General features: G+C 42.3%; 1 protein-coding gene across 1 annotated transcript in view; it reads right to left on the bottom strand.

Moving 5' to 3' along the window:
* Nucleotides 1-21,023, bottom strand: part of ANO2 (anoctamin 2) — a 364,008-nt gene that overhangs the window by 171,200 nt on the left and 171,785 nt on the right. Inside the window, exons 10-12 of the mRNA XM_025401723.1 lie at nucleotides 13,716-13,850; nucleotides 6,675-6,835; nucleotides 1,860-1,942 (exon numbers count right to left, since the gene is read on the bottom strand). Coding sequence (XP_025257508.1) covers nucleotides 1,860-1,942; nucleotides 6,675-6,835; nucleotides 13,716-13,850 — 379 coding nt within the window. The remainder of the gene's footprint in view (nucleotides 1-1,859; nucleotides 1,943-6,674; nucleotides 6,836-13,715; nucleotides 13,851-21,023) is intronic.

The following is a 21,023-nucleotide window of genomic DNA, read 5'->3' as shown; positions in this document are numbered from 1 at the left end:
TTCTGATGGAGAGAGTATGTTTATACTTGCCCCCTAACAGAGAGATGTGAGGACTTCCTCCACTCTACTCGGCAGACACACTTAACTTGTCTCTGGGCCTACACAGCCTTGGATGCCGGGATGCATCTTCTTTTTTTGGAAACGTTCTATGGCATTAGGGGAGTAGGCACTATACCCTACCCATCTCCCCCAACCTCCCTCTCTCTCTGTCTCTCTCATGTATATGAGACATATTTCAGCTAAATCAAATGGGACCAATAATACGAAAGATTTTCCCACTAGATCACCCACATTCAAACTTCTAGAGTTCTTTCTATTGGAAGGACCAGTTTGGGAATTTTCTTGCAAGAAATGCAACTGTCTTTACTATTCTCTGTTGCTTATCTTCCTAAATAATTTGAATCCTCTCTGAAGACAGAATGCATATGTATATTCTCTTTCACCACGGAGTTCATGATAGTATTAGTCTCAGGGTATATGCTCAACACTTAGGACTGGAGTAGAGTGGGTGCATGTACCCAATATATGGTAAGGCAATGGGGTGGAGTGGGATGGGGATGCAATTAAGTGGAAACCCATGGGAGGTAGAGAAAGGCTACAGCATCACATCTCTCCTTCCAGCACTTTCAGGCAGCACACCCTGCACTGGTAGATTCCATTCCATGCAGCTGCCCCGCGGGTCCTGCCATTCTTCAGCCCACCTGCTCAAAGGCAAGTAGACTACCTAGAGCATTAAGGAGAAGAAATGATGACATGCCACAGATGTGGGGACATACAGGCTTGGGAAGAGACTAAATTAGGGATTCCACTTCTCTCTCATAAAGTGTCAGGGCCACAAGGCCCCAGGTCCCTAGTCCAAGGCAATCACTGTAGGAGAGTAAGGAGCAGGCTTGTGTTCCATGCAGCCACGTTACTGCTGTGGCCTTAATGCTATGGCCAGCCCTTGCAAGTGGGTACTCAGGCAACTGCAAGTGCCTCCTGGCCCTCCTAGACACGGCCCTCAGCCCCTCACCTACGATATCCACACTATTGAGAGTCCCTGCCTGATATCCCATCCATGGTGGTACCTGGTATCAGGAGGCCTTGAAGATTTTAATGGTCAGAACAGAGGGGCTTGCTGAGCTTGGAAGTGAAAGAAGAGGGGAGGAGAGCTGAGTGGCAGTGGGGTTGCTTTGGGAGGAGCAGGAATTATGGTGGGAACAGATCATGGGAGCAAGCACGACACACCGCCCATCATCGGCTCACCAGCATTGAGACTCGGGGGCTAGTCCTCAGAAGAGCTATGAGGGAAGGCTGATTTGTTTGCATTATTTAAAGATCATCTGTCCAGAACACGGCTCTAGAAGAACCTACCCTTTCCCTTAGCTCACGCCTCCGCAACTCCCCAGTTTCACACACAGTGCACGGGCTTATACCACAGAGGTTTAGTGGTTCTTTCTTCTTTCACAGACATCAAAGACAACCAGCACCTGACACCCTGCCTCTCCTTGGGCCCTCAGGAGGCTCCCAGGGCATTCTGACACATTCCTGATTCTCCGGCTTTATGATTTCAAGATGACCTCTCGCCTCTTGTTTTCTTGCATCTTCTGCCACCTCTTCCCCCAGAGGAGGGCACTGGGACATCTGCCCAAACATCAGGCTCAATGCCCTCCAGCTCAAGGGAAGAGGGGGCACTTGGACTTTTGGCCTCAGTGCAGGTCAACCATGGCCCAGCCCATGGAGCCAAGCTACACAGGCAGCCACTGTGAGACCCAGCCAGTGACAGCAAACATACATGGTTATCTCACTCAAGAGAGTCCATTTCCAAGGTCAAAACAAAGCAAAAACAAAAGCCCACAGAAATATGTGAGAGAACTCACTTCTTCCTCTTCTATGCCAGTCAGGTCCCAAAAGTAGCCCAGTCGCATCTGCAGCCTCTTCCAGTTTTCCAGGAACATGGTAGCTTAAAAAGAACAACAACAACAACAAAAACTCAATTATTTTTGAAGAGTGGATTCTGTACCCTTTGGGCTTACCAGTGGAGGTGGGAGATAAACTAATAGATTTTAAATTTAGGAGCTCTCTGGAATGCATTTAGCCTCTTTTTCCCACTTCTAGTTGAAACTGCTAGAAATACTCCACATCCTTGAGAGTCAACACACACACACACACACACGCTCCTTTCTCCACTTCTGAGAAGAGGGTAACACTGATCTGGAGAAGTAAAGTAAGGATGGCAGGATGAAGAAAATAAAAAGAGAGGGGTCTGCAGGATTTTTTGACAAGTCTCATCTTGCCTATACAATACATTCTTTCTTCCTTCACCTTCCTCAGCACTCTCGCTTTTCCCCTACATTTCTGTCTTTCTGTCCCCAGCACCACTTGCCTCATTTGGGCCCTAATCATATCATTCTGCGGTTACATAACAGTCTCCTAACAGTTCTGCCTGACTCCAGACTTTCAGCCTTCCAACCCATCCTGCATGTAACTGATAGAACAATCTCTGTAAAGTGGTATGCATTCATTCTTCCATTTGCTTAGCGAATAGTTGTAGAATGCCTGCCACACCTACATATCCATCAGTTTGCCTGCCCCACCCACGGCCCTTTGAAGGACCAGCATGCCTTTCTCAGCATGCTCTAGGAAGAACCTGATTCCCCTACCAGCCCAACCCTACAGCTACAGTTTGTTATACCAGAGCTGAACACCTGATCCAGGGCCTGCTGACAGAGCAGGCAGATTCCCTCTTTTGAAAACTGAAACTAAAAGACACAAAGAGGAGCAGGGAAGGGAGAGACCGCGCAGCACCTGAAAGGAGGGAAGGCCTTAGTTTCCGACAGCATCTCCAGCTCCAGTTCCCAAGAGGCCCAGCTATATTTCATTTCCTACACCCAGGAGCCTGCCTCTTGTTTTCTTAAAGTAAATCTCTTGTTATTTGAGGAAGTTTGAGTGAATTTCTAATCCTGCAAAAGCACCAGTCCCAACTAAGGTATCTGCAGTGCACAAAACACCATTCTAGGCATTGTCGGGGAGATCGGGTGAACTTCATGTGGATTTTGCTTCTCAAGTTGTTTACAGTCTGTGAGAAGAGATTGTAAACAACTACAATACAAGGCATAAAGTGATCGAGGCCCTAAGAATGACACAGATGAAAACGCTGTGGGCTTGCGAAGAGAAGTGCTACCTGTCAGAGGAGGCATCCAAGCTGATTTTTGAAGGACAATGGCATATAGGCACGGAAGGAGTGGGCAGAGGAAGGGTGCCAACACTACCAGCCTACATGTTCAATGGCTCCTTACAGTCTAAGTTCTTTTCTCTGGATTCCAGGACTATGTATGTCGAGGCTGAACCATCTATCTGAATCTCATCCTGCCATTTGTCAACATACATCTTGCAGCTGGGTCATCCCCTCACCATCTTCTCCATACTCGATTTGCGCCCATTGTCCCTCTCTCCTGTGCTATCCTCCAGCTTCTACCCTCATCCTATCCTGACCCAGCTCAAGTCCTCCTCTTCCATAAGATCAGTCCCCACGGCACCCTGTCTTCCTCACTCCTACTGCCCTATGTTCATGGCACCCTGGAGAGGGAGGGGACATGACATTCCCTGAGGCCACCCCTACAGATCCACCCCACCCCTAGCAGGAGCCTGAGCACACTTCACTACATGCCACGCCTGACTACTGGCTGGCACTTCATGTCTGTGATGTAATAACAGGACTGTAAACTCTTCCTGGCTCTTAGCTGCCTATGTCTACCTCAGTCACAGCTCAGAACTGAGAATATCAAACACTGATGCACTGGTTGAATACACAGTTACTTAAAGCTGCATTTGTTTTACTTGCATTTGGTGCATTTGTTTTACTTACATTTACTACATTATGGTACATTGATTTGCATGTTTTCATCTGACATGATATTTTGCATGCACTGATTTGCAAGTTTTTCTCCCTTGGATTTGAGGCCTTTCTCGAGTGAGTGTATTCTGACCTCCCAACACTGGCTTTGGCCCGGAGATACTAAGAATGGTAGCAAGTCCCTCCTCTTCCTACTGCTCCTTCCTTGGTTCCTGAGGAGGGCTGTGCACACAGCAGTGTCCAGAGTGCTGACCGACTGGCGTCTCCATGAAGGGAGGAAGTCAGACGGCAGGACAGACGAGAGGGGCAAAAGAGTCATGGATAGATGAGTCGTGAGGGCAAGGGAGTACCATCAAACTGATGGAGAGTGGCTCCCAGTTCTATGCCAGGCGCTATGCTACATGCTTTGCATGCATACCTCATCCACCTCTCACAAGAACACTGTGGGGTAGCTATTATTTCACTCAACTTACAGATGAGGACAACGATATCCAAAGATTAAGTAATCTGCCCAAGGTAACAGGGCACCTTGGTCAAGGGTATTGACTTTAGTGTCACAGAACTAGGTTCACATTTACCTGCCATGGGATCCCTAGCTGGTAAGGAGCAGAACTGAGACACACATTAGGTCTGCCTAGGTCAGTGTCCTTAACCTCTATTCAGAAAATAGTTCTGAAACGCTGTCTCTTTCCTTCTGTTTTCAGCAGGACCTCACTCTCTTTCCCAATGTTCCCTAGAGTTTGAAGTCAGAGTCACAGGGGAGCTGGGTCTGAAGACTCCAACAGACTCAGGTCCTGCTGACTGGTATCCCCCAAGACCTCCTGACTCCACATCGCCCCTTCCACTGCCACCAGCAGCCCAAGTCTCTCTCTACATATAGCCATTTCTTCCCAGCCTTATTCCCGGCAGGCCTGGGCCCTGGCCCAGGCCCAGGCCCACCCAGCACAGCACCACTAATCATAATAATCAGGGTAATGAGAGGCATTACTATTATTTTTAATTGTAATTTGTAGACAATCTTGCCTAAGGGCTCTTGGCTGCTGTAACTGAATACACAATCACATAAAGCACAGCAAGGCTGTCAAAAAACAAAACCAAATCCTACCCTATGCCAGGAAGCTCTGGCGCAAGCCCACCTCTGGGTACTTTCCCTGCGCTGTCATGTGACAGGAAGACAGTAGGTCCAGGGATGGGGTAGGAGAAGACTGAGGATCTCAGAAGGGGTGGGAGATTGCTGTTCATTACAGCTATCGAGGGAAGAGAAGAGGCAGTTGTTGAAACTTGAAACTAGGAAGTACGATTGAAAACCAAGTTTCTCTACAACAGGGCATTATGTGTCCCAAGAAAGTTCTGGAAGGATTATAGACCTGGAATTATTAGGCTTCAGCTACTTAACGGTGGTAATATCAGCAAGACAAATTATGGGAATTAGAGTTGTAATATTTCAAAAAATGAATACGTATTCTGGGTTCCAAATCAGTTCAGGTGGGTCTTGGAGTCATTCCATGATAGTCCTGTTTGATAAGGAGACACAGAGCTGCCAGTGACTTCCCAGGCAGCAAGCCCCAACTTCAGTGTGTTCTACTGACCCTGCCTGTGAACAGTCCCAGGACTCTATGGTCACAATTCCATTTCCTCCTGCTCCAACTCTCGGTGGGCTGACACTGCCCGTGTGCTCCCGGGATGCAGCTGCTCTCCCTGATAATAGAGAATAGAGTGTGCCCTGGAAATTTTTCTTGGTGGCCTAGCAATACAGGAATCTTTCCAGTCAAGTTCTGTCTCCACCCAAGTGAAGGTCCACCGGGAATGGAGGAAGGTTGTGTTCTAGTTCTCCTAAGAACCACTGAGAAGAGGCCTCTCCCTCTCCTCCTTCCCCTCATACTCTCAGGGATGTGTGACTCAGGGCCCATCCTGGCATATCCTCCGGGCTCCATGGAGTCAGTGATAAACCAAGCAGCCTCTGCAGCAGGACTGTGGTCCTGCTGGTCTGTGACCAACGTGCAAACCAAGGGCCTGGACATTCGGTGATGAGTAAAGGAGCAGGTGGCTACTCAGATGAGCTGACACATGTTGACTCGGTCCCTTTTCTAATACTCATGGGTGTGTCTTCTTAGAAATGCTCAGTTACCATGGGGTGGTTATTCTATGCTATTCCAGTTTGTGAGAAGAGGAGTGTGTGTGTGTCTGTGTGTGTGTGTTTACAGTCAGATAGCTATGGCTCATAACAAGTTTATTACCCCCATACTCTGGGAGGAAGGGAGGAGGAGAAAAATGAAGGAATTATTTTTTCCTCCACAAATCCCTTTGGCGGGAATACTGAAAGCATTACTCTGGCGATAAATATTAAACAGTGCAGGGACAGTACAGTCTACACTCACGATGTCCTAATAGCATTGAACTGGAGTCAGGAGACCAAATCTCAGCCCACGTTTACCATGAGCTAACTCTGTGACCACGGCAGTCACTCCACCATTCTAAGTATTGTGCTGCATGATATCTATACTCTCACCTAAGTCAGTGTACCTGGAGGAGTCTTACGGGTGTGCTAGGGGTTTTCCAAACAGGCATTGGTTCAAATTCTGAATAAATCACACATGGGACTAGTACAAGGTTAGCATGACTACATCTGAGAGAAAACAGATAAAGACATGAAGGATGTTCCTATTTCTATTCACACATATGAGTAGCGAAGTGAAAGGTATTATCCTTAAAATACTTCTTGGGATGGGAAGAAAAAATGTGAAAGTAAGTAACCTGAAGGGGATGAGCTTTAGAGCTTGGTCACTCTACCCATTTAAAGGAACCGCCCATATAAGCAAGCCTGGTGATGGCCACATACCCCACAGAGCCATGAAGATGGAGAAGAAGACGGTGGCAGGGTTGTCAAACAGGTGGCTGGCCCGCGCGGTCCCACAGGCTGAGCTGAGGTTCCAGTAATCACAGGACTTGTCGCACAGGGGACACATGATGAAGGCATTCTGCTGGTCACACATCTCTCTGCTGCAATAGATGGAGGTTGTTGGGTCAGGTGGAGCTCAAGCATGGTCCGCTCCAAGAAAAAACCATCCCCCAAATAGCTTCCATTTCCAAATCTAAGGTTGAGTTTTTCAACTCCATTAGTAAGGAATGTTAAAGAAGTTAGCATTGGATCACTGGATTCTTCACCTGGAGAGTGTTACTCATATTTGGTTCAAAAAAAAAACAATAAAAAGATAGGGTATGGAGCTCCCTGTCACTACAAGTGTCCTGGAAAGTTACTGAGATCTGTTAGAGATACTGGGCATTAAATTATGCCTCATAAAGTCCCTTCAGAACGTGTTGGGTCCATGAGATTGGTGGGATGGGATGCATCAACAGTTGTGAATAAATCACAGCCTGAAGCTGGATTTCATCATCCATTCTTCAGTCTAGGCTGTTTTTGTAAAGCCTACTGGCTGTCTCACAGACAAGTGATACTGGTCCCAAGTAGAAACAAACATGAGTGTGTGGCTAGACCTGTGCATGCTCTCACCTCTAGAAGATGAAGTTCTACATAGGGAAGAATGGAGTAGATCTGGGTGGAAAGCCCTTTTCTAAGAGCATGAGCTGGAGAGGCACTTGTAGAATGGAGATTAATAGCCTCAACCTAATAAGAATTATTATAACCATGAAGTAAGATTAGGGACAATGAAAGAGCAAGGCAAATTCTTCCAAGGTCTAGATTCTTTGATACTTGGAGCATGAACCAAATAATCTCTAATGGCCTGTATTCCAACCTATTCTTAGTGTATTTCCATTTAATGGACTGAGGAATATATTTGAAATTCCATTCACTCGTTAGCTGACTAGCTGCATCCAACAGATTTAGGCTCATACGAATGCTTGGAAATAAGAACCAAAGAATCAGCCCTGACTGGCTTTCCCAATAACCCTCTACACCATACCCTGATAGGAAAACGAATGAACTCATCCCTCTGTTGTGTAATATTTTCCCAGGGAGATGGGAGGATGGTTAAGCTCATGGTTCAGGGGGAAAGGGTGGAGAACTTAAGATTTCACGAAAGCAAAGCACTGGCTGTTCTTACAGGGCAACTGGAGACAATGATGGGGAGGCAGGGGATCCAGCACTGAGAACAACAGCTGTTTCCCACACAAAGCAGCAGCAGAGGGCGCTACAGAGCGTGACTCACAAGTGGGAGCCACGGCTAGGGTGAGCAAGCTGGTGCCCTGTGTGCTAAAGCCAGTGCTCAGAGGAAACCTGCAAAGCCAAAGGAATGCCTGGGTCTATTTCCTCCTTCATTAAGAAGTTGAAGGGTGGCAGATTTACTGAGGGGCTGTCACTTTCTGTCAAGCCCCAGTCCCTAAGCTTCTGTTTTTAATGAGCTACTAAGTCCACAGGAGGGAAAGGCCTTCTGTGTGAGAGAATGGAAATTCTCAGTCTCTAAGGATAAACTCCAGTTCCTCTGCTGACTCGCTGCTAAGCTCTCCCTTGGCAAAGTTCAATAAAAATGACTCATCCACATCGAAAATATTAAATAGTAATATCTTAATAATACATTCAGCTGTGCTAGTTTCACCTGGGCATGTTCTGCTTGGTGACTAGAGAGCCCAGTTTATGTCTTCTGGGTCAGAGCTGTGTTTGCTATGTAGTTGAGAAGGAATTGTTGCTTTCAGAGAGGAAAATACTCCCTTAAAAAACAGATTTACACAGAAAATCACTTGTCTGTATAAATTCTAGTAAAAGACTTTCACTTTTAAGTCACATCCAAGAACATATGAGTTCCTCAATGCTGCTCTTGGAGTATGTGTGTTAGGGACTTCATTTAACTCAGCGGTTTTTTTTCTTTTAAGCATGGACTGAGGAGACAGAAACCTCGTCAACTGAAACTAGTCAATGCTAAAAGGTCAGGAATGAAAAACGTATTAGCAGCCAAGCGGGTGCAAAGCACTTTGAAACTTAAGTGCTGTGTAAATTACTGGTTTTTAAATTAGAGTGCAGGCAACTATCCATCATTTGTACAAGATGGCAGCCACCATGGTATGGATTCTCCTCAAATCATTTAAATGCAAAGTCAGAATGCTTTCTGTATGTATTGGAGGGTTTTTGATGTAATCAATTTTAACAGAATTCTAGAGGAATTCTGGCTAAGAATGACATCGAAACGACTTTGTGTTTTCTGAGACAGGCTGCCTCTAGACAAGCTGAAAGATGAGGAAGCCTGCCTACAATGGAAATCAGGTCTAGCGTACTCACTAAGCTGCACGATCCACAGGTTTCTAGTGAGAAGTAACTGTGGCTATAAATCCAATGCTGTATTCCTTTAATTTATTATTTTCTCTAGAAAGCGTAAGAAGCTTGATAAACGGCTTGACAGTCCATTGAACCAAGACCCTAAAGTGAGCAACATTCTTCAGGGTAAATCACTGCTCCTGGATTAGGCGATTCAGAGGCCCGTTAGCGCAACAGGAGAAGGTACAAAGAGGCAATCATTCAGGAAATTCAGACTAAACAGCTGCTATTAAGGTCTCAGACCTAAAGTAACCAATCTTTTTTCAATATGGTTTAGATTAATCAGCTTTTAAAAAAATGTCCTAGTGTTCTCTGTTCATGTAAGTGCTGAACAAATGAAATCAATCCCTTGGTGAGTAGAGACAGGGAAGTTCTATAGAGGGATCATGCACGCACGGAAGTATTACTGACAAGCTTATGCTTATATCTCACATATCAAAGTTAAATTACTGGGAATAAAAGGTATCATTTAAAGTTCCACCTAATCCATGTCAGTTTTCTGGTTTTGAGGTTGTGCCGTAGTTACATAAGATGAAACCATGGGAGGAAACTAGATGAAGGGCATGCTGGGCCCCTCTGTACTATCTTTGCAAGTTCCTGTGCTGTGAATCTAAAATTTTTCAAAATAAAAAGGTTTTAAAAAGTGAGCGATAGTAAATTTCAGGCTTGATGACGAAATTAGCAACCTCTAAAATAATCCCAGGAATACTGTAAGTTTTTCATCACAGTTATGTGTGGCTGATAGACACAAACCCTTACAGTATGTGTTTATTTAGATTCAATATTGGTTTTTAGAGAATATCCCTTTGTTTATAAGGAGTGGCATTTTCTGAGCTTCTATCAGACCCACAGAAGTTGGACTTCTGATGAATTTACAATTGTGTATAAAAAACAGTTCGTCTGTTTTTAAAGAAATCTATTAAAATGTTTACTTTTTTCTAGTATTTACACCTTCCTGATTTGCCAGGCCCCATCCTGAGTCTAAAGAAACAACATCCAAAACTTCAATTTTGTAGTAATTTTAATCTTTTTTTGACTATGACCTACAGTTAAAATGATTTGTTACATCAGATTTCAGTATGCAAATACATACCCTCACTCTCACAAACACACTTACAAAACTGAAATAAAATCTCATGAAGCAACACTTACCCATCCTTCTTATAATGAATACTAGTATTCATTGTGTTCTAGCCTATCTTACCCCATCTTATTTTAGTCCACTTAAAGGCCCATTAAATTGATTCCACAACCCACCAGTGGTGGTTGTCATATCCACAGTTGTAAAACACAGTCCATTCTGACAGGCAATGTGACACATCCACAGTAACGACTGCACTTTACACTTGAATATCCCTGCACGTGCATGAGTATGTGTGAGTGTGTGTGTGTGTCTGTGTGTAGACATATGTGCACGTGCATGAGTGTATGTGAATGTGTGGGGTGTGTTTCTGTGTGCAGACATCTATCAGCACATGCATGAGTGTGAACGTGGGTATGTGTCTGTGTGTAGACATCTATGTGCACGTGCATGAGTGTGTGTGAATGTGGGTGTGTGTATCTGTGTGTAGACATCTATCAGCACATTCATGAGTGTGTGAATGTGGGTGTGTCATCTGTGTGCTGACATCCATCTGCACATGCATGAGTGTGTGTGAATGTGGGTGTGTGTGTCTGTGTGTAGACATCTATCTGCATGTACATGAGTGTGTGTGAATGTGGGTGTGTGTATGTGTGTAGACATTTATGTGCACGTGCATGAGTGTGTGTGAATGTGGGTGTGTGTATCTGTGTGTAGACATCTATCAGCACATTCATGAGTGTGTGTGAATGTGGGTGTGTGCATCTGTGTGCAGACATGGATCTGCACATGCATGAGTGTGTGTGAATGTGGGTGTGTGTGTCGTGTGTAGACATCTATGTGCACGTGCATGAGTGTGTGTGAATGTGGGGTGTGTGCGTCTGTGTGTAGATGTCTATCATTGCAGCATGTGCAGACCATGTCCTTTCCAGCTGTAGTTGCTGCTGCCACGTGTATTACCCAGGGCACAAGTTCTAAATCCTGATATAAACCAGCCCACTGGTGCCCCACCCACTGAACTGGAACCGGTTCCCTAGGCACGGTATGGGGTTTTCCACCCTTGGCCAACCTGAGGCCAGATGTCTAGGGATCACAACTGGCAAGAGAAACCCAAAAGCCATGTTTTCTTAGAACACACCCAGGCAAGCCCACGTGAAGCTACTGAGTTGTGGAGGAGGATATGAGCTCCCTGGAAAACTTCTCTGCTTATTAGAAAAAGCAAAGACTTTGGAACAGGAGGCAACAGAGTTCAACTCCCAGCCCTGACAACTATCAGTTGTTGATATTGGACAATTTATGTGACCTCATGTAGCATCAGTTTCTCAATCACTGTTCAGTGGAAATTATAATGCCTATTTATGGCATATATAACATTGATCTCTTACAGGATCAAAGAAACTAGTTTATAACAATCACCTAGCATTATGCCCAGCACAAGGTAGGTATTTCATAAGTATTAGCTCTTCCCTCTAGATGCGCTGGGGAAAGCAGAGCCCTAATAACCCATTGATAAAGGTCTCCTGTGATAAAGGTCCCAGAACTCCCAATCAAGAACACTTGCCCTCTGCCTCCCTCCCTCTCCCCCTTCCTTTTTTGCTTACCCCTGCAAAACAAAAAAAAAACAAAAAAAAAAACTTGACAATTGATACTAGAATTTTATATCAAAAAAATCCAAACTCTTGTCTCTAGATATTGACAATATAATCTTCAGTTGATCTGATTTGCAAGACCATTTGCATAGATTAACATAGATTTAGTTTTATTCTAGATATTGACAACATCATCTCCAGGTGATCTAATTTGCAAGACCATTTCTATAGGGTATGCACCAACAGGCAGGAAGCAGGTGAGCCATAAAGCAGGTTTCTGCCCACTGATGCACACATACCCTTCCTAAAATGCACATTTTTTACTTTTTCTTCAGAATGGCCATTACTTTCCCCATTACCACCCCCAACTCTAACGATCCGCCCAGTGTCCTCATCCACCTGGCTATGGAGGGAACATCAAGTTGGTACAAAGCTATCCTGCCCCCGAGCCACAGTGAATTGGTCCAGGGCCTCCACCTAAGTCAAACGGAGTCATAGTACTTTTTCACTTGAGATGAAACGAGTATAAAGTTCTAAGGTGTAACACCCATGAGCTACTAGCAGCAATGTTTAATCCAAATGGAGAAAATACGTGGTGAAACCAACAAATGCTAGAAAGAGTCAGAGGCAGGAGATAAATGGAGTACCTATTCCAGTGTTCCTTGAATGCTTATAATAAATTTTCTTTTTCGCTTAATCTAGTTCAAGCTGCATTTCTCTCACTTACATCCCAAAGAAAACTAAAACATATTAACCATGCTTCAGTTTGCAAAGACAATTCTGAAGATGGCAAGAGGTTTAAATTCTAAATATTAGCTAAGTGTATCTTTTGTCCCTTGTACTCTACTTCCACACATTTTGATGTATTCAACAATTATTTATTAATCTTCTGCTATGTGCCAGACACAGTCTCCTTTAATCCTCACAGCACCATGATTTAGGTGTTGTGACTACCATTTTACAGCCAAGAATACTAAGCTTCAGGGAGGAAACTGTCCAGTCACACAGCTAATATATAACATTGTCAATCTAAGTGCTTCTTTCCTTTTCTTTTTTTTTTTTTTTGGAGGGATCTTGCTCTTTTGCCCAGGCTAGAGTGCAGTGGCGCAATCAGTCACAGCTCACTGCGAGCTCAAGCTCCTGGATTCAAGCAGCTCTCCTGCCTCAGCCTCCCAATTAGCTGGGACTACAGGTGCATGCCACCAAATCAAGCCCAGATAATTTTTTTTTAGAGGTAGAGTCTCAACTCACTGTGTTGCCCAGGCTGGTCTCAAATTCCTGGGCTCCAACAGTACTTCCTCCTTGGTCTCCCAAAGCAGTGAGACTACAGGTGTGAGCCACGATACCCATCCCATATTTCCTTTGTGGGTTCTCTCTTCCTCATAAAAACTAGCTTTGATTCTATCTCTTGGCGCTTCAAGAGTCCCACCTTGGGCTATTCCTCCCCGCAGTTTCTGACTTCCTGAAACAGAGACTGTGCCTTCCTCAGCATTAGAGCTGCCTGCTTTCTCAGCTTGCTTTATTCTAGCAGTGTCTGACCACATTCTACCCAGTGTCACTCCCCACACCTTGCCTTGGGTCTTATGGGAAACCAGAGGGGAAAAAAAGTGATGAAGTGGAGAGAGAGGAAAAAAGTATTTCTCTGACATAATTCTTCTTACCAGGAATTATCCCTCTGCCCACACCAGACACATACCCCTGCCCTAGAGAAGACCTTGACTAGAAGAGGAAGTGGGCCTCGCCTAGCATGGCTCTGAAGCCATTCCCAGAATCTGTAGCTCCTAGATCTGTCTCTGGAGGAAAGCTACATGTGTCACAGCAAAGGAGAATGATAGAGGGCGAGGGCTTTGGAAAGAGGCATGTGAAATGTACTTGTACTGGGATGAAACTCCAAATTATTAACATATGGCAACTGAGCCTTTTTCTTTAAAACTGATTTACCTGGGAATATCTTCTTCAATTGTTGCACATCCATAAAGAAACACAATCACTCCAATTACAGAAGATGGAATGAGGAATGATGTATATAACCCCAGCCAGGCAAAATACAGTCCGATTTTTTCTCCAAAATACTTTCTGGAAAAGAAAGAAAGAAAAGAAAATGAAACACATATTAAGAACATCATATACTTTCCTTATTTCTGTTTGTTCTATGTGTCAGGATGGGGCAACATAGATATTCATTCCTCTTGTAATGAAAACAAAGGGATGGAGGTTGCACAGGGAAGGGGAGGCCTCAGCACAAGGAATCAACGACTGAGCTTTTCTGGAATGAAGTGCATTCCATTGGAATCACATACACACACCTGTCTTGGCTGTTCATGTGAAACAGACAGCCGCGAGAAAGAATCCAGCCCCAACAGCAAACTAAAAATATGCCATACATTTTGGCACCTTTACCAAACATGAATAACGCATCATCATTTCATAAGTGCCATAGCACTCCACCCATAAGAAAACACACCTTTTTGAAACTAGCTTATTTAAACAAAACACACAGATCATATATTTGGGCATGTATACTTGCGTATGCAAACCAACATAGACACACTTATTGAAAAACAACTAGAAGAAATCCAATAAAATATTAGTAATGGTTTCTTTGGATGATGGGCTTAAGGGTGGTTTTTATTTCTTTATTTTTAAGCCACTTTACTGAGGTATGTTGGCATACAAAGAGCTGTATGTGTTGAACATATACAACTTGATGAGTTTGCAGATAAGTATCCACCCATGAGAACATCACCAATCACTCCATAAAGTTGTCCAGTACCTCCAAGTTTCCTTTTGTTCTCACCCTTGTTTTGTTTAATTAAAAAAATATTTTATCTTGTGTTAAGAGCAATTAATGTGAGATCTATCCTCTTAGCAGATTTTAAGTATACAATACAGTATTGTTAACTATAGGCTCTATATTATACAGTAGATCTCTGAGCATATATGCATTGCATAACTGAAATTTTGTACCTTTTGACCAACATCTCCTCCTTCTCCCCTCTCTGCAGCCCCTGTTAACCACTATTCTACTCTTTGAATCCATGAGTTTGACAGTTTTAGATTCGTCGTACAGGTGGGATCATGCAGTATTTGTCCTTCTGTGCCTGGCTTATTTCACTTAGCATAACGTCCTCCAGGTCCATCCATGTTGCAGCAAACAGCAGGATTTCCTTATTTTTAAGGCTGAATAATATCCACTGGGTGTCCACATCTTCTTTATCCATGCATCTGTCAGTGGACACTTGGATTGCTTATACCTTTTGGCAATTGCGAATAATGCTGCTATGAATATAGGAGTGCAGATATCTCCTCAGGATGTTGACTCTGATTCCTTAATATATACATCCAAAAGGGGGATTGTTGATTCAAATGGTAATTATATTTTTAATTTTTTGAGGAACCTTCATACTATTTTCCACCGTGGCTGCACTGCCACCAACAGTGAACAAGGGTTCCCTTTTTTCCACATCTGCACCAACACATTTTATCTTTTGTTGTTGGACAATAGCATTCTAATAAGTGTGCAGTGATATCTCACTGTGGTTTTGATTTGCATTTCCCTGATGAATCGTGACATTAAACACTTTCTCCTATACCTGTTGGTCATTTGTATGTCTTCTTTGGTGAAACGTCTACTTAGGTCCTTTACTATATTTTTTATCAGGCTATTTGGTTTTTTATGTGTTTCTCTGTTTTGCTATTGAATTGTAGAAGTTTCTTATATATTTTGGATATTAATCCCTTACCAGATATATGGTTTGCAAATATTTTCTCCCATTCTGCATATTGACTTTCACTCTGTTGATTGTTTCCTTTGCTGTGAAGAAGCATTTTAGTTTGATATATTCCCATGTGTCTATTTTTGCTTTTGTTGTTTGTGCTTTCTGTGCCATATCTAAGAAATAATTGCTAAGTTCAATGTGTAGAAGCTTTTTTCTCTGTTTTCTGTTAAGAGTTCTGTTGTTTCAGGTTTTACATTTAAGTATTTAATCCATTTTAAGTTGGGTTTTTGTATGGTATAAAATAAGGGTCCAACTTCATTCTTATGCATGTGGATATCCAGTTTTCCCAATATCATTTATTGAAGAGTAAGTAGTATGAACAGTTTAACAATATTGATTCTTCAGATCTGTGAACACAAGGTATACTTTGTAAACCAAAACTTATTCTGAGACAGGTCTCAATCAATTTAGAAGTTTATTTTGCTAAGGTTAAGGACATGCCTGGAAAAAAAAAACATGCAGTCACAGAAACAGTCTGTGGTCTGTGCCTTTCTCCAAAGGTGAATTTAAGGGTTTCAGTATTTATCAGTGCCTTTCTTCAAAGATGAATTTAAGGGCTTCAACATTTAAAAGGGAAATATTGGGCTAGTGGGCTGGAGGGGAAAGAGGGAGTATATGGTAGGGTCACCCACATGCTGCAGGAGAAAATGAGCAGGTACGAAAATAGTCAATTAAGTATTCACCTTGTGCTCCACAAACTGGCACTTAATATAAGGTGAACATAGAGCAGCTGCCTGTGGAGATACTTAGCCTTTTATCCATATCTGTCTGCTTAGGAACAAAAGGGAGGGCAGTTTCTTACATCATTCAGCTTTTGGCTTAATTTTTTCATTTTGGCAGAGTGAGTTGGGGTCCCAAGTTTTTATTTTCCTTTCACACCTTCCTTTTATTTATGTCATCTTTATTTCCTTTTATCAATGTTTTATAGTTTTCAATGTGCAAATCTTTCACCCTCTTGGTTAAACTTATTCCTATTTTATTCTTTTTGATGCTATTGTGAATGGGACTGTTTTCTTAATTTTCTTTTTAGATAGGTTGTTAGTGTACAGAAATGCAAATGTTTTTGTATATTGATTTAGTATCCTGCAACTTTACTGAATGTATTATTTCTAAAACTTTTTTTGGTAGAGTCTTTAGGGTTTTCTGCATATGAGATCATGTCATCTGGAAACTAAGGCAATTTTACTTCTTCCCTTCCAATTTGATGGCTTTTATTTCTTTTTCTTGCCTAATTGCTCTTGCTAGAAATACTATGTTGAATGTGAGAGGTAAAGAAAAAAACTTTTTTTTACTATTGAATATGATGTTAGCTGTGAGATTTTCATGAATGGCTTTTATTTTGTTGATGTTAGTTCCTTCTATTCCTAATTCATTGACAGTTACGTTCCTTCTATTCCTAACTAGTTGAGATTTAAGTTCTTTCTATTTTTAATTTGTTGAGAATTTTAAATCGTGAAACAGTATTGATTTTTGTCACTTTTTTTCTCTATCTATTGAGATGTTCATGTGATTTTTATCTTCATTGATTTGTATATGTTGAACCATCCCTGTATCCCAAGGAAAAAACCCTTCTGGGTCATGGTGTATGATCCTTTTAAAGTGCTGTTGAGTTTGATTTACTAGTATTTTGTTGAATATTTTTGCATCTACATTCATCAGGGGTGTGGACCTATAGTTCTTTTCTTGTAGTGTCTCTATCTGGATTTGGTATCAGGGTGGTGCTGGCCTCAGGAAGAATTTGTAAGTTTCTTCTCTTTTCCTGTTTTTTGGAAGACTTTAAGAAGTATTGGTATTAACTTTTCTTCGAATGTTTGGAAGGATTCATCCATGAAACTATCTGTTTCTGGGCATTTCTTTGCTGGGAGTTCTGTTTTGTTTCATTTGTTTGTTTGTTTGTTTTCAATTATTGCTTGAATCTACTTATTTGTCATTGGTCCGTACAGGCTTTCTATTTCTCCTTGATTCAACCTTGTTGGATTATATGTTTCTAAGCATTTATCCATTTATTCCAGATTGCCCAATTTGTTGCTGTATAATTGTTCATAATAATTCCTCATAATCCTTTTTATTTCTGTAACATCAGGTGTAAAGTCTCATCTTTCATTTCTGATTTTATTTATTTGCAACTTCTTTCCTTTTCATTAGTTAGTCTAAGAGTTTGTCAACAAACAGCTTCATCAATTTTTTGCTTTTCTGTTTTCATATTCTGTCTTATATTTATTTATTCCCTAATTTATATTACTTCTTCCCTCCTGCTAATTTTGGGATTAGTTTTTTCTTTTTTTTGTAGTTACTTGAGATGTAAAATTAATTATTTGAGGTCTTTCTTAATGTAGCCATTTATCACCATAAACTTCCTTTTAGTATTGCTTTTGCTGCATCTCGTAAGTTTTAATATGTGGTGCTTTCATTTTCATTTATCTTGAGATATTTTCTAATTTCTTTTTTTGATTTATTCTTTGACCTAGATATAGTACTCTAGGTTGGCAGGTTTTTTAAATTTCAGTACTTTGAATATATCATCCCACCCTCTCCTCACCTGCAAGGTTTCTGCTGAGAAGTCCACTAGTAGCCTTATAATGGTTCCCTTGTTTGTGATAAGTCACTTTTTTCTTGTTGCTTTCAAAATTCTCTACTTGACTTTTGAGAATTCAATTTTAAGGTGACTCAGTGTTAACCTCTTTGGGTTCAATGTATTTGGGTACATTGAGAAATCATGAATTTGGATGTTCATTTCTCTTCCTATATTTGTAAAGTTTTTAGCAAGTGTTCCCTTAATAAGCTTTCTTCCTCTTTCTCTCTTTCTTCTCCTTCTGAGTCTCCCAGAATGCATATATTGGTTCACTCTATGGTGTCCCATAAGTCCTTAGGCTTTCTTCACTTTTTAACTTTTCTATTTTTTCTGTTCCTCCAATTGGATAATTTCAAGTGACTTGTCTTTAAGTACAATGATTCTTTCTTCTGCTTGACCAAGTATGCTACTGAAGTTCTGTATTAATTTTCTTAGTTCAGTCATTGTATTCTTCAGTTCTAGGATTTCACTTTGGCTCTTTTTTATTATTTCTATGTTTGTTGAACTTCTGATTTTGTTCACATGTTATACTCCTAATTTTGTTTAGTTGTCTGTTCTCTTGCAGCTCATTTAAGACAATTATTTTGAGTTCTTTGTCAAGCAGATTATGGATATCAATTTATTTAGGGTAAGTTACTGGAACTTTTTTCAGCTCCTAATAAGGTAGTATCGAGTATTCCTGATTCTTTGTGATCCTTGTAGCCTTAGGCTGGTGTCTGTGCATCTGAGAAGTAGTCACCTCTTCCAGTTCTTACTGACTGGTTTCAGCAGCCAAAGACCTTCATCAGTCATGTTGGTCAGAGATTATGGGTGGATCAGCTGCCAGAGTCAGCAGGCAGTGTCTGTGGGCAGACTTAAGCTGAGTGGGGTCCAAGGGTGGATCTGCTGCCATGGTCCGTGGGTGGGCCTGTTGCCAGAGTCTGTGGGTGGGCTGGCCTGCTGCTGGGTATGTGGGCAGGTAGGCCTGCTTCCAAGGACTAGGCTGCTGTGCCACAGACAGTCAGAGATTCTGTTGGGATTTGCATGAGAGTAGGGCTGCATTTCGTTTCCGTGAGCAGTCAAGGTTGCTGCTGGGTCCACGGGCAGATGAGCAGGGCTGCCCCTGGGTCTCTGGGAAAGTGGGTGGATCTGTTACCAAGTCCCCTGCTCTGTGGAAGTGGTCATCCCACTGGGGACATGGGAAGGCAGGTTCCTGTAGGGTCTGAGTTCCTTATGAGCAGTGAACAGGCAGAGCTGTCACTAGGTCTTCAAGTGAGCGAGGCTGCTCCCAGGCCCATGGTTGGTGGTTCTGCTGCCAGAAAGCATGAGCCTGCACTCTCAGTGAAGTTTTTCTAGGTCTTGAGCTTCACCAGGGTTCTGCAACCTCTTACCTGAAAACCAGAGCTCTCATAAAGGTATATTTTATATATAGATAGTTGTTAAATAGGTGTTTCAGTAGAAGGGTGAGGCCTGAGGATGTCCTATTTTGCCATCTTGCTGATATCACTTTATTTCTTTATTTCTATCTTTCTGCACTTAAAATGTCTCTACTTTGCTAATAAATTACTTTTATAATGAAAAGTGATTTCTTCTAAAAAGAAAATTCACCAACTCATATATTTTTTATTACAAGTTTATAAAGTTTGTAAATTACCAGTTAAGCCTCTAAAATGCAATATCCCCCTAGATAAATATTGACTATGGGTGCCTGATGAGAAAAATACAATCTACCAAGGAGCAATATATTTAATTTCCCAAAAGCCTGTGACATAAAACACAAGGGGGAAATGAGAGCTCTGTCCACACACTGATGGAAGAACAGTGAATAGGATCTATTTCCCCACGCTCTGTCCACACACTGATGGAAGAACTAAGTGAATAGGATCTATTTCCCCACCACCAGAGCTTCTGCTTCCACTTACGATGCAGACAACTGCAAGAGAATACAGTTCCCAGCCTAACAACAAGAGAAATCTGGATAATCTGTGAAATTATAACTTTTCTTGAGCTCATCAGAGAGCTGAAGTTGTAAGGTAACCAGGAGAACTGAATTTTTTTAATATGCCAAGTCCATCCAAGGAAAACTGGGATATGTGAATAGTTTTACATTTGACAGAGAATGGGAGGATGCAATAGTCCCCATAAAAGTAAGAAGAAATAGCTAAAATTTTAAAAATTCAGAAAGATGAGTATGAGTTAGCATGACAGAGTGTAATAACTGCGAGTTTCAAACACAAGAGCAGTTTGCCCTCATGCACAAGGTCACTTCCGTAGACCTCACAAGGAAGATAATGGGTAAGGTAAGAGACCAAAGAGAGTCAGTCCCCTTAAGTTGCACACAGGTATGAAAAACCATGCACTTCCTGGGATCATCTCTTATTCAAATCGAAAGCCTTAAACGGAAGAAGGGACCTGACCCAAGGACCTAGGCAAAGACCCACTGCTTCTGAAGCCAGAGGTGGGGTTGCACATACAGCCGACTGTCCTTGGTGGAAAGGCTGGAAACTCTCCTAGGCCCGAGATTCTGCAAACTTACAAATTAGAAGTCTGTTACTGCAGAGGAAGGGCAGGAAACTGTCTCCCACCCAAGAATTCCTACCAGGAAAAGGCAGAGTTTAACTGTGAGGGGCAGAGGGAGGACATGAATTCTAAGAAACCCTCATTTCTGAGGCTTGAGTGCACAGAGCCTGCCTAAGACTGAGATGGGCCTAGAACAAAACCTACCTATTTCCCTCCACAGCCCCACTTATAGTAAACAAGTGATAAGCTCCACTTCTCAGTGAGCAACAAATATCAACAGTCTGATGCTAGGGGAGCAGGAGGGGCATGGAGAAATACCCCGTTGTGGCAGAGGCATGCAGGGACTGCTGAAATCTGAGAGTGGAAGAGAAACAAAGAGGACAAATTTTCAGCACTTCA

Source organism: Theropithecus gelada, chromosome 11 (genome assembly GCF_003255815.1).
Source record: "Theropithecus gelada isolate Dixy chromosome 11, Tgel_1.0, whole genome shotgun sequence".
Lineage (NCBI taxonomy): Eukaryota > Metazoa > Chordata > Mammalia > Primates > Cercopithecidae > Theropithecus > Theropithecus gelada.
The sequence above is the reverse complement of the archived record's forward strand: the minus strand, read 5'-3'. Positions and strand labels throughout refer to the sequence as shown.